At 36.0% G+C, this 13767-nt stretch overlaps 3 protein-coding genes across 3 annotated transcripts; 2 read left to right on the plus strand and 1 right to left on the minus strand.

The window, feature by feature from the left end:
- Positions 1–748: 748 nt before the first annotated feature.
- LOC9326281 (agamous-like MADS-box protein AGL61) lies at positions 749–1730 on the minus strand. The gene has a single exon (XM_002892899.2). It carries the CDS (start codon positions 1570–1572, stop codon positions 934–936), a length of 639 nt encoding a protein of 212 aa, XP_002892945.1. The 5' UTR covers positions 1573–1730; the 3' UTR covers positions 749–933.
- A 1299-nt stretch (positions 1731–3029) lies between these two features.
- Positions 3030–5062, plus strand: LOC9329008 (uncharacterized protein YpgQ). The gene is made up of 7 exons (XM_002890173.2): positions 3030–3385; positions 3555–3585; positions 3680–3698; positions 4119–4216; positions 4350–4448; positions 4572–4744; positions 4817–5062. The coding sequence occupies exons 1-7, from the start codon at positions 3224–3226 to the stop codon at positions 4901–4903; spliced, it is 669 nt and encodes a 222-aa protein (XP_002890219.1). The 5' UTR covers positions 3030–3223; the 3' UTR covers positions 4904–5062.
- Positions 5063–8236: 3174 nt separating this feature from the next.
- LOC9329009 (phosphoinositide phosphatase SAC5) lies at positions 8237–13276 on the plus strand. The gene is made up of 16 exons (XM_021012275.1): positions 8237–8652; positions 9122–9326; positions 9420–9585; positions 9693–9915; positions 10011–10087; positions 10290–10477; positions 10558–10655; positions 10764–10903; positions 10988–11116; positions 11269–11572; positions 11664–11785; positions 11877–11987; positions 12089–12256; positions 12347–12517; positions 12635–12719; positions 12827–13276. The coding sequence occupies exons 1-16, from the start codon at positions 8566–8568 to the stop codon at positions 12908–12910; spliced, it is 2358 nt and encodes a 785-aa protein (XP_020867934.1). The 5' UTR covers positions 8237–8565; the 3' UTR covers positions 12911–13276.
- The last annotated feature ends 491 nt before the right edge of the window (positions 13277–13767 follow it).

Raw genomic sequence — 13767 nt, forward strand, 5'->3', positions numbered from 1 at the left:
TGGTTCTGTTACTTGTAGCTTTCTTTAGCAGCAAGCATAGTGTAGAGGGCCGTTCTCTGTTAACACAATCCGGTCAAGCCGTGAGAGATTTGCATATAAGCAAGGAGATGAAGAAAGAGCCACTTAGAGGAGAAAAAGATAGCTTCAGAAGAATCCCAAGTACTGGCTCAAACCCTGTTCCTAATTCTTCGGATATGTCTGCTTCTCAGTCCTCTTCCTCTCTCACCGTAACTCTTGACTCCATCAATACCAAGGTGGTGTTTGTTTTCTATATCTGAATCTAACTCTAGTGACTCATGATGTCTTGAACCTTTTGTTTAATAATATGGTTTTTTTTTTTTTTTTTGTTTTGGGGGATCTTCAGGTTTCTTAAATCTGGTCAGTATGCTGTCCGTGGGGAAATTGTCAACATTGGTCAGTGATGAGACTGCATGTGTTGAGGGAGCTGAGGTGGACAGACGGTCAAACGTGAAAGAGAAAAACCCTATTGCAAGTTTTATGGATTAAGCTAAGAGTACTTATATACTCTATGGTTTTAATTTAGTTTTTATTCTGTTTCAATAAGAGTGGCTGGTTTTCCTTTCCCATTTGTTCTTAATTGTAAGAATCGCTTGTTTCCTTCGTTATTTGCTTCTTCTTGTACTCTTATATAAAATGAGAAAATGCAGTTTCAAAATACTTATATGTTCTATATGGTACATGTGCAGGTCAAATCTTAAAAAAATAAAAAATGGAAGCTGGTTTAACTGATAGAATACTTTTCTACATGATGTAATATGTATGGTTCAAAGATTAAGAATCCAAACAACTTAATTCCAAAGTATGAGAGGTATACAAGATATATGAAACAATCTGAATAGCATAAAATCATATAATAAAACTAAATCAAATATTTTAGAAATTCATTAGAGGAATACTTCACGAGTGGACTAATCAATCACCGTTTTGATCACCTACACGGCATCGAGTAATCCCATCAGTCAGATTTTCCAAGTTTTGCATATCCATCGGTGGTTTCCAACCCATCACATTGATTGGCCATGCCGGAACCATCTCAACAGTCCGATCGTTACCCATCGCAACGATCTTTTTCCCTATATTTTCTCTCAACATACTCAATGCTGCCATGTACTCTTCAAGCTCCTCTTCTGGCACACTCTCCACCGGACGCTCCCACCACGGTCTCCTACTTTCCTCATCCGCCACGTTATCACCGGAATATCCCTCCAACTTCACCGGACTCTTACGAAGATACTTGTCTATCAATGCGTCTACATGGCCAAATCTGTAGATCCTACCGCATTTAGAGAACGTTATGACAGCGATTTTGGCGCCCGTGAGAACGCTCAATTCAGCAGATTTCTTGAACAGCCCACGACGGCGTTTCGAGAACGTTACTTGTCTCTTGGTCTCTTCCTCGATTATCTTGATCTCTATCTTCTGTCTTCCTCGTGTCGTTTTAGGGGTTTGTGTTGTTTCCTTTTTTGGTTGACTAACCAACATGTTAGGGCTTTGAAGTGGATCCTTGGGCGTCAAGCAAGTCATCGTTGAAGTTTCTCTTTCTTCTTCCATGACCACCAAGCGAGAGGGAGGAGAGATGGAAATATCATTAGGTTTTTTCTTGGTCGTGGGATTTATAGTCGTTCATGATTATGTAATAATAAAGGAAATTGTCTTACTTTTCTTCATTTATGGAAATTTGGTATTAAATGCAATTCCAATTAATTAATATTTTTCGGAATGATTCCATGAATCAAAGATAGACTTTCGTAAAAATGTAAGACATGTGTTGTCTTATACAAAATTTATAGAAATATATAAATCCGAGATACTACTTTCCATTTTACTCGTTTGTTGAAGAATCGATTGTGATACATATTATATTTACATAATATATACATTGTCGACCTAAATATACGTGAATCGCGTTTACCATCACATACACGTACAAACGTAGCATGTAGAGCATTATGCCATGCAGAGCCGTGACTACCTCTTTAGAAAAAGGACAAGTGCCCTAGGCCACAGTTTGTGTAATAAATTTAAGAGGCCACATTAATCATAATCTTCTTAGGTTTTGATCATATTGTCACTCTAAAAGTCATTTTATCAAGGTTCTATTCCAATATTTGTAACATTTATCATTCTTTCTTTCTTGTTTGGTTGTTGTCTTAGTCGTCTCCTATATCTTTTAGGATTTTGTTTTTGTTTATTTAGAATATATAATCAACTATGTAACATAATTAAAGAAAATTTTGCCAAAGGCCACTAAGCTCGTAAGCACGGCACTGATGCCATGCCAGACAGAAGAAAAACATATGACGTCGTCTTGCTTACATTAACATTTAAGAATTCCAAATATCACGGTAAAATGTCGAAATGACAAATTGATCAAATATTCAAATTAATTATCTCATTTGGGGCCAAGAAGTGATTTGATGATATCTTTATTGATTGATTACAAGTGATCCTAATCCAAATAATGATTAATGGAAAATTTTACATTTTGCTTTAGCAAAAAACAAGAAAATTTTACATTTTTGAAGATATTTAGTCCAAATGAATATTGCCAATTATCTTAACTTGGTTTAATAGTTTGAGAGCCATTCAAGATGTATAGGTAATTCAACAGTTTCAGAACCATTCAATTTGTTCAGAAAGCTGAAGAGCAATTTGGATTTGCTTTCGTAGTTTTGAAATTAAGAATTTGGTTCCTTCAGTTTTTTTAACTGTGATGACCGTCTCGTTCTAAGACTAACATACCCATTTTATTTGGCCATATTCTTTTTTTTTTAGTCTCAATTTTTTTTATTGATAATTTGAATCCAATGTATACAAAGCCAACAAGAATCGAAATTCTTTTCGAAATATAAAGATGGCGAGTACATAAACACTCCCATTAACAAAATCTCATGCCGTAAAAAAAAAAATCCCATAAAAAAGAAACAAGCTAGTGAATAAAACTTTGAAAACGAAATAAAGTGGTTAATAAGTTTGTCAATGTATGTGGAAGATTCTATTTAAATTTTTGTTTCTTAATATGTTAAGGGTAAAAAAGTAAAATCAGTAAATTTTTCTTTCGCCGAATACTTTTTTGACTCCGGTGGTCAACGTCGAGCCGAGACGGCAAACTTGAATCAGTTTTAGAAGAGAGCTTCGACGCTGCAATTGAAAAATCAAAATCTCTCCGACCTCCGAAACTGAGCAGTTGAAAGAGAGAAAAATGGCGGCGAAGACGATGAGGAAGGCGGAGGAGCTGGTGGAGAAGGCGATGAAAGGAAACGATGCTTCTCATGATGACTGGCACGTGTGGAGGGTCCGAGACCTTGCTCTCTCCATTGCTCGCGAGGAAGGTCTCTCTTCCAGCTCCGACTCCATGGAAATTGTGAGTTTGAAAAGTCCCTAAATCCCACAGAACCCTTAATTGCTCTTCGTTATCTATATCACAGATTCACAGTGCTAGTTCAACTGAGCCTGAAGAATCTTCTCCTAGTTAGTTCTTGTAGTGATACTAGAATGTGAGATGTTTTTTTGTCAAATTTCAATTTTTGCAGGTGGAACTTGCAGCTCTTCTTCATGATATAGGTATTTCGTTTGATTTATTTTCTATTAAAGTCATGTGTTTATTATAGTCCACAGTTTGATCATAGTATGTATCTCTTGCCCTCTCTCTTATCAGGTGACTACAAGTACCTAAGGTTTGTTTCTCTTAAGTTTTCTTTTCTTTTGAACCGCTTGAGTAGACTAATGTCCCTTCCAACCATTCTTGATCATACTTCCACGAAATAAAAAGTGTTTACTTTGCCCCTGAAACTCTCTACGTTCCCTGTTTTTAACTTTGTTTTAACTAAACTGGATGAACAAAGACACTTAGAACTTGCAAGTGTATATATGGTCTACTCGTAATTCGGGAGCCTAGGCACTAGATTCCATCTGTTTGCAAATCCTATATTGGATGTCATTAGGTGATTTGCTCACCTTATGATTAGTTAGGCTCTACTAGGTGGAACTTTGTGTGGATATAAAAATAAAAACTACTCAACTATGAATGCTGAAGACTGCTTTTCTTCCGCTGATATGTTGCTTCATGGCAAAAATATGTTATAACCGGAATTCAGAGACCCTTCGGAAGAGAAACTTGTTGAGACTTTCCTAGATGAGGAGGGTATCGAAGAGACCAAGAAGACCAAGATACTAACGATCATCAATGGAATGGGTTAGTTTCCAGCTCCTACTTTTTACTCAACATATCCAGTGTGCATGAGTTTTCACTACAATTAAGTAAGATTTTGTAAAAAACGCACTCTGTTGTATATCAATTTGTCAACAGAACAAGTGTACTTTTCCAGGTTTTAAAGACGAATTAGCAGGATTAGCACTCTGCGAATCTCTTCCAGAATTTGGGATAGTTCAAGATGCTGATCGCCTTGATGCAATTGGCGCCATAGGTACAAATACTTCTCTTTTCTTTAGTTCTCTTCTCAACAGTTTACCTGCTTTGATGTCATCTGGAGATTCTCTATGTTAGGGAATTTGTGCTATTAGTTGTTGTTGATCTCTTTCCGTTATAGGGATTGCTCGTTGCTTTACATTTGGTGGAAGCAGGAACAGAGTGCTCCATGATCCTGAGATCAAGCCCCGGACAGAGCTAACCAAAGAGCAGTACATTAAGAAAGAGGAGCAAACTACAATTAATCACTTCCATGAGAAACTCCTCAAGCTAAAGAAGCTGATGAAAACTGAGGTAAGTTTAACCGCAACTCTATTAGACGCGGAAAATTTGTTTCGATTTGAATGTGGGATTGGAAAATATCAGGCGGGTAGAAGGAGGGCAGAGAAAAGGCACAAGTTCATGGAAGAGTATCTTAAGGAGTTCTATGAAGAGTGGGAGGGGTCGACTTGAAAAGTTAAGAATGATGCATGAAGAAGGAAAGCTGAGGTTGTGTTCAACCGGGTTTAATTGTAAGATGTACCTACCAAACCAATATGTGGTTTAGGTTTAAAACAGAGTGGCAACTCTATTTAAATACCTCGTGATTGTTATAATAATTACTTTATTTTATGGTGTATATAAATATATTTAATGGAGAAAGAATTTATACCCGCAGAAGGATCGGGATACTGAAAATAAAGAGATGAGAGGAGGAGAGAGAGTTCTTATAACTTCTTATTGTTGAAGTATGAATTGTGATTTTACATCGAACGAATTCGTTCGTTTATATAGGCGTAAAAAAGTAAATTACTATGCGTGCATAGTGACGGTGGGCTCCACATAAATTAATAAATAACGAAACGTTTAACCCATGTGCGCATCTTTTGCGACTTTACGATTCCTCCTTTTCACGACTTTTATAACACTCCCCCTTGGAGACCAGTGTCACTATGTCTCTTGCGTAATGTCTTCTGTTGCCTCGTTAAAAACCTTTCTAGGAAAACCCGGTGCCAATGATTGTGGAAGAAATCAAGCAAGGTTTACATGTTTAGAGCCGGTCTTTTTCTTAAAATTTTTTTTTTTTTTTACGCCAAAGTCAGTTGTTGTCTTTTTCGTGAAAGGTTTTATAAAGTTAGTGGGTTTTTTTTTTGTCAACTGGTTTAAATATTGACTTTCTATTTTCCGTTTTTCAGTCTTCTTTAAAATTTATTAGTGGAAGATGATAAGATGTCTTCTCGATGTTTAAGTGGATTAAGTCATTTGCGAGGCTATCATCGGTCGGCCATAATATAACATTTACATGGTTTGAATTTGTATATTTTTATACCAAACTGACGTGATTTCAAAACGTATTGACGAAAACTTTGTATTAGTGACATTTGTTTTCCCTAGAATTTTGTAGTTTTCTTTCAATATCAAATAATATTTGGAAAGTGAGTTTACTTCGTACACAAGGAATTTCTGTTGAATTTAATGAAAAATATATATATAATGCAACGAATGGGATTGGTCACGTTTAATCAAGTCGTTTGGTTTGTATAATATTAAAAAGGAATAATTAATCGCGTTTATACTTCTATTACCATTCTACATAACACATGTCTAACAGCCAGAGGACTAGTGATTCAAAGCATCGAACTGGTCGGCCATTACGTGTTCAATTTGTGTTTTAATAAAAAGAAATTAGAGTTAATAAAGAAAATTGTGTTTAAATTAAAAGATGAACACAATTCTTTCGATGTAAGGTTGGAGTGCCTTTAAGCGTGCGATCTTCTCATTCTCACTGAGATGCGTGTGCATACCGGTATGTGGTCATTTCTGCATGGCATAATCTTTTTTTTTTACATGGCATAATCTTTTTTTCCCCAGATTAACATACCTTAGAACGGAAAGTGAAATATGTTGGTACAGCAAAAATTGCCCTAAGGTTTAATAGTAATTCTGGCATTTCCTTTCCCTAAAAATGATTAATTAGCCATATCTGTATTTACGAAGAAAGGATAAATGTCGATATTGATTTAAGAATTAGTCGTATCTTATCGGAATTCTGAAGCTGGATCAAAATTAACTAATATATAAAAACAGAGAGAATATCATCATCGTGTTATTTATACAGCTCCTAAGAAAAAAAATCATCATCGTGAATTATATTATATGGATTTAATGTGGACCCAATCTCTCCCTCCATGTGTTTAACGTTCATCTCTACGAGACTACGACATTCCATCGTAAGAAAAAAGAAAAGAAAAAAAAAAAAAAAGGCACGAGTCGATTAACTAAGATACCATTTTATTACGGGTGAATTAAATCTTTATACACGGTTGACCAAAAAATTAGATTTCAGGACATGATAATTTCAAAATTAAGTAATTATGAAAGATAAAGAAACTATAAACCAAATATATCCTTCTTCTTTTCTTTTGATTAATTACAAAAATGCCATTGAATTAAAAATTGTTTTACTATTTCAGTTTTTCATCGATACTGTTCACTCTTACGTCAATAATACTGTTCATTCCGAAGTTGATGATACTGTTCATCTTAAGATAGTGTAAAACATTCTGTGATTTGTGTGGATAACTATTTTATTACCTGATAAATAATATAGTGTCGTGATAAGTTCACTATTACGTGTTATATGCATAGTTATCGTGTTAAACTAGTTATTATATCTAACAATATACTGTAAATTATTAATTTAAAATTATCAATTAATGCTTTTTTAAAATTTCTCTTAAATAATTAATATGATATAAAATATCATAAATATATTACATATAATGATAACGATAACAGTAGTATTAACGCGGTAAAATAAATTGTATATCGATAAATTAATATTTAGTACAATACAATATATATATATAACCATGCTATATAAAATATTAACGAGATACAAAATTTAATAAAACGATAAAATTTTGTGTAACGAGTTTTATGTGTTTGAAACATGATAATATATTAATAAACAAATAAAAACATATAGATACAAAAATGATAATCAAAATTGCTGGGTTCCAATGCTTCAATTAAGAACCGACCCACAAAATTAGTCAAATTTCATCAAAATTAATTAAAATAGTTGGATCGAGATACTAAAATGAAGTGGAACGAGACCTACGATTCACAGAGATGTTACGTGACGGTGTTTGCCACACGGTTCCAGTTATGGAATATTCCGATGAAGGGTTATCGAGATATATACGGAAGTCGTCGGAGCTCGGTGCTCCCATCACATGAGTCCTCCACTTCTTCTTAGCCGGGGATGATGAAGAAGATCGTTGTTGTTTGCTCCAACAATCTCGTCGTTTTATCACCGACATTGATGTTCAATATTGAAGGAGATGAAGTTAAGAAATAAAATAAAGTAAAAAGTAATTCTTATAAAAAGAAAAGGGGTATAGAGTAAATTCATGTACCCAAACACTGTAGAAAAAGTTGTCAGAACTCTCACTTAATTTGTCATTCTTCTGTGGTTACCGCCTGTAGATTCCCTTTTACTTACTAATTTTACTATATATATAGTTTTATCCGGTCAAATACTGTATAGTCTTAACTAAAATAAATATTTGCAGAATTTAGAAAATTAAATCAGAAAGTGACACACAGAAAAGAAAAACAAGGAAATTGCCTTTTCTGGAATCTAAAAAGATTTGACAATTCTTTAGCAAAAACAGAAAAAATATATATATATATATATATATATATATTTGACAATTAGAAAAGGTGAAAAGGTAAGAGCCTTTTGTAACGTAACGAGGTACTTCAAAACGACCGCGTATAATAAAGTCTATAAATAAAAGGGAAATTAGCGCCCAAAAGGTTAACAAAATAAAAGCAGAAGCTCAATTTTACCATATTAACATAACAACAGGTCTCCGACTTGGTCACATCCTTGGACGGCTCCACTCCTCTCTATCATCTTCCCCGAATCGTCTTCGTCGTTGTTATCTCCATCTCCAGAATTCGGAAATTTTCTGCGATTATCGATTTTGATCTCTATTTCCTCACGCTCTTATTTTCTCTGTCTGCTCGGCTGTTTCTCTGTATCGACTGATTCAGGGAAAATCGGGGTCAAACCGGCTCTGAGCTATCCCTTCAGGTTCGAAATTTACAGATTTTTTTCTGGTCTGATGGGATCAGAGCCTCGGTTCGAACCGAGGCCCGAACTGATTGACCTACCCGTTCTTCAGAAATTCAAGCTCTACGCTACTCCCTCGGTAACAAAATCTCCTCCTCTTTCTCTTTAACTTTGTCCGATTATTGATCTGTGATTATGTGAATCTTATTCTTCTTATTTGTCTCTTTTTAATTAATGTTTATTTGCATCAATGTGAATCTTTTTTTCCGGCAACTGATTTACCGGTAATTGCGTTGATACTGTTTACGGTTTATGGATTTTGATTTTGTTTGACATTCTTGCTTAATAATTCCGGTTTTGGATTCGAGTTCTCTAAGATAGTTTGGTTTATTATTCGATGAGCCTGTTTGCTTGGCGGTTTCATATGGTTGTAGTGTAAGCCATGAATGAGAGAGCCTTTAGCTTGACATAATGTAGAGTCTTTGGTTCTAAGTTTTCTATAGTTTAGCCTGATTCTTCATGAATTCTAGTGGAAATTTTTGATTTTTCTCATGTGAAAGCACTACATTTTGACTTTGAAGTTGTTGAATGAATTGGTTGTTGTGCAGAATTTTTATTTGATTGGAAGAGATGAGAACAAAAGCTTTAGGAGGATTCTTAAGATTGATCGAAGGGACCAAAACGAGTTAAATTTGTTTGAAGATCCTACAAGGTATACAAAAGACGAAATGCGCGAACTGAAAAGGCGGATGATTATAGGGAATGAGGAGTCTGGTGGGTTTAAAGCAATCACAACTTGTTATGGAATCATTGGTTAAGTCTTTTTACTACCACTGTTCGTTGTCCTTTCCCATTGTTTTTGTAACGTTGTGAACTCATGGAGCAATGCTGATTCTTCTGGTGCAGGGTTTGTGAGATTCTTGGAGCCTTATTATATGCTGGTGATAACAAAAAGAAAGAAAGTGGGTGAGATCTGCGGCCATACAGTTTATGGTATAGCAGAGAGTCAAATGATCGCGATTCCACATCCTTCCATTCAGACAAAAGTGGCTAAGTCTGAAGCCGAGCAAAGGTATTTTATCGATATGAATAACTCTCTTGTGTAAACTTTAGTGGAACACATTATCCGGAATGTATTCCCTCTTGTGTAAACTCTCTTGTGTAAACTTTCTATTATAGGTACAAGAAGCTCTTAAGCGTGGTGGATCTTAGCAAAAACTTCTACTTCAGCTACACATATCACCTCGTGTATTGCCTTCAGAAGAACATAGGCAACACTGAGAGAGGAAACGCTCATGACAACACAATGTTTGTGTGGAACTCCTTCTTAACACGCGAGATCAGAAAGATCCTGCAGAATTCCATATGGACAGTTGCATTGGTATACGGATTCTTTCAACAGGTAATAATCAAATGCATGCCTATGTGAATGGTTTAGACTGGAGATTTTTCAAAATTTTGGTAATCTAAAGTCTATTGATCCTTTGCTTTGTCTAGACTAAATGTTCAGTATCTGGTGAGGATTTTGTCTTCACTATCATTGCTCGGCGTTCACGGCATTATGCCGGTACAAGGTACTTCTTCATTTTGAAAGCTTTATTTGCTATGTTTTTCTTCTTCTTTGTGTTTTTTTTCTTTATTTTGTCTCACGCCCTACTTGATCTCTAACATAATTGTAATATTGGACTTACGCATTACCCAAATTGGAATACTCATGAAAGATAGGGGCTAGTCTTGATATGCCTTTGAGCTTAACTCCTTCTTGTTAATGTGCAGATATTTAAGGCGTGGTGTAAATGATATAGGCAGAGTAGCCAATGATGTTGAGACGGAGCAGATTGTTTCCAAAGTGGTTCCTGCGGGTCAGAAAATCCCGATAACATCAGTTGTGCAGATTCGAGGCTCCATACCCCTATTTTGGTCACAGGAGGCATCTGTTTTCAACCCACAGCCCGAGATTATATGTAAGCACCATATGAATTTGCAAAAAGGATCCTTTCTTATCTTGTCTTAATACTCTTGTTTTTGTCTTTTTGGGTCACAGTGAATAAGAAGGACGCAAATTATGTGGCTACCCAACACCACTTTGAGAATCTGAGACAGAGGTATGGGAACCGGATAATAATTCTGAACCTCCTAAAGGTAGGATCTCTCATACATATTCTAGGAAACTCAAATTTCAGTCATTGCTTCTGCCCGTTCTTGGATTATTGAAAGATTGAGTGTATCGTTGCTATTTTGTGTTATCAGACTGAGACAGGTGAGAAAAAGCATCGAGAAACCAGCTTAAGGGCAGAGTTTGCAAAGACAATCCGCTTTATTAACAAAGGCATGGACAAGGAGAATCGTTTAAAGGCAATCCATTTTGATCTAAGCAAACACTACAAAAAGTACTGCATTTATGCACCTATTACTGATTTGTAATTAAGTCTAATATCCTAGAATTGCTAACCATTTTTCCTTCAATTTGGCAGAGGAGCTGATGGTGCATTCAACCACTTGTGTATCTTTGCAAGGAAAGCATTGGAATTAACTGACCTGTTTTACTGTAAAGCTCCTTCAGGTGTAGGAGCTGAAGGAGTAATTTATGATTCATTTTTCAAGTAAGTTTGCCAGTTTGGTATGCTATGTCTAGTGAAAATACAGTCTTCGTGTAACAGTTGCTGTATGTTTACTGCATGTCTCTCGAATACACAATTTTTATTGTATTGCACATTTCTTACCAAGTCCTAATATTAATGCTACCATGCCTCAGTAACCCTATTCCAAGTCAAGATGAAGAGGCGAGTAGTCCAGATAAAGAAGCTTTGAAGGCGGATATATTTATGCTTCAAAATGGGGTCTTGAGGACAAACTGCATAGACTGTCTGGATCGCACCAATTTTGCGCAGTACGCCCACGGATTGGTAGCTCTTGGGCATCAGCTGCGTACATTGGGTATCTCAGGACCTCCTGTCGTCGATCTTAATAATCCTCTGGCAATAGAACTGATGGACGCTTACCAAAAGATGGGTAATACACTTGCGCTGCAGTATGGTGGCTCGGAAGCACACAGCAAGGTGAATTGATTACCAACACATTTTTCCGTACTAGACTTTTGATGGATCTTTGAACTATGTGTATCAACTTTAGAAAGTTTATGGTTTACAGATGTTCTGTGATCTGAGAGGTAACTGGAACATGGTGATGAGGCAGCGTGATATCTTCACAGCTGTACGTCGTTACTACAGTAACGCGTATCAGGACAGTGATAAGCAGAACGCCATCAATGTGTAAGCTCCGTTTTAGAAACTTTTTGTCTCGTTTTTTCGTCTTTACGTTTGCTTCGTGTTCGTTTAGTGTAAATATTATTTCTGTTGACAGGTTCTTAGGGCATTTCCGGCCTCGATTGGGGAAGCCAGCACTATGGGAGTTGGATTCTGACCAGCACAACATCGGAAGATCTGGTTCTAACTTGGATATTGAAAATATGAGGTACTACTTTTGTTGAAAAACTGGCTAAACCAGAAATTAGTCTAAATTAAGTGACATGTAACTGCAAATGACTAATATATCGTCCAATACACGAATTGCAGGCCACTAATTAGAAGATCATTTTCCGATAATATTCTTATGGATTGTGATTTGAATCTGGAGGAGCTGGTACGCGAAAATTCTCAGCCTTCATATGAAGGGTTAAACGGGGGTGTCTCAGGAACCAATTTAGAGTTTCCGTTCTATGAAACTGAACCAGCTTCTCTAAGGTATGAATCAGTCTCTTTAACTTGTTGCAAGTATTCATTAAATACTTTTTCTGACTTTCATCCTCTTTCTTTGATCACATGCATCTTCAGCTTCCTCTCGGTTATGCGCAATGAAGATCTTCGCAGAGAAACAGGGACAGGGCAGATGTTTGAAGGCAGTTCCTCTAATTCTGATTCCCACACGCCCAATGATATACCTGGTTTTGCACACTCATATGCAACTAAATTCACTCCGGCTGAAGAAATATTTGAACGTTGCAGGTAAAAACATTCATCCATATGCATCATTGCTATAGCATCCTGATACATTTACGATATTCAGACATGAAACTTCCTTCTAAGTAAGCCTTATAATAATTTTATAAATGTTTCTTGCAGCTCAAAGTCTGTTTCGTCAGATAACTTGTTCACCGACCTGGATGAATCCGTCACTTCTTTAACTAATACGAACTCCAGTTTTGACGTAAATCTCCTTCATCTACATATCATTCTTATTCAAGTTAACGATTTATCTTCTAAGCTTTCGCAAACAAAGACACTGACTCGTTCGGATATTCCCATTATTTACAGTTTCCTATAATGGGTGGTTCCGATTTGCTACCTGGTTTCTCAAATGCTTTCGCTCGGTGGGTATTCTCCGCAAGAGCATGGTAAAAGAGGGTTTGGAGAAGGAAAGGAGCCTCGCACGGGAAGGTAACGGTGGTTACTTGGCAGGTACGGCAGGGTTGAACAGTGTCAAAATAACAGGAAAGTACAGAATAACAGCCACATCTTGTAAATATCCGACTCACCTTTGTAAAGGTCAAGGTTTCTTGTTTTTTTTTTGTTCCTGTTCTTAGCAAAAATGGATTTCTTTCTTGTTCTTATGTTTGATTTTGTTTTTATGTTTTTGCTATATAGAGGGTTTGGTTTGTTTGTTTGTTTTCCATTTTTTCATAATTTATCACGGCCAATTCATGAACCGCAATTAACTGTGTTATTAGACTTTGGAACCTATTGTGTTAAAAAGTTACCAAAACATATCATCTTGATAAAATTATTACCATTAAACGGAAGAGGCCTGCTTCTCGAGACTGGCCCAAAACACTTTATATCCTTTAGACGACAGGAGCCTTTGTAGTGAGGTGGTTATACCACACCTTAGGCTATCTTGTCACGTCGTGTGAGGTGGTTCAGCAAGACAGCAACACACCTTCCTCCTTTACAGAGTACTTAAAAATGTGGGCAAAAGAAAAAGTGTAACATTTTTAGATGATATGTTTCAAACTCTTTTTAAAAAGTTCATTAAATAAAATCTTTTAACTGGCTGATTAAACCAGGAAAAAGTTGTGACGCACTCTTGGAGAACAAGAAGATCCCAACTGGCTAATTTGCTCTTGCAACTAACTTATTTGTTCAGAATATTTTATTTAATTCTTCTCATTAAGTATTTTGATTTTGTTGGCTGTTGGCTGGCAATTGTTTGCCCACCAAAACCAAAAGCTGTCGGATATTTCTGAGATTAATAAAAA

Source organism: Arabidopsis lyrata, assembly GCF_000004255.2.
Source record: "Arabidopsis lyrata subsp. lyrata unplaced genomic scaffold ARALYscaffold_1, whole genome shotgun sequence".
Taxonomy (NCBI): Eukaryota; Viridiplantae; Streptophyta; class Magnoliopsida; order Brassicales; family Brassicaceae; genus Arabidopsis; species Arabidopsis lyrata.

Bases quoted from the DNA above. Each gene is read 5' to 3' on its own strand.
- LOC9326281 (XM_002892899.2), bottom strand. From the start codon at position 1,572: ATGGAAGAAGAAAGAGAAACTTCAACGATGACTTGCTTGACGCCCAAG.
- LOC9329008 (XM_002890173.2), top strand. From the start codon at position 3,224: ATGGCGGCGAAGACGATGAGGAAGGCGGAGGAGCTGGTGGAGAAGGCG. The intron at 4,217-4,349 runs GTTAGTTTCCAG...GTACTTTTCCAG, and splicing joins AACGATCATCAATGGAATGG to GTTTTAAAGACGAATTAGCA. The intron at 4,745-4,816 runs GTAAGTTTAACC...GGAAAATATCAG, and splicing joins AGAAGCTGATGAAAACTGAG to GCGGGTAGAAGGAGGGCAGA.
- LOC9329009 (XM_021012275.1), top strand. From the start codon at position 8,566: ATGGGATCAGAGCCTCGGTTCGAACCGAGGCCCGAACTGATTGACCTA. The intron at 11,573-11,663 runs GTGAATTGATTA...TATGGTTTACAG, and splicing joins GCTCGGAAGCACACAGCAAG to ATGTTCTGTGATCTGAGAGG. The intron at 12,518-12,634 runs GTAAAAACATTC...TGTTTCTTGCAG, and splicing joins GAAATATTTGAACGTTGCAG to CTCAAAGTCTGTTTCGTCAG.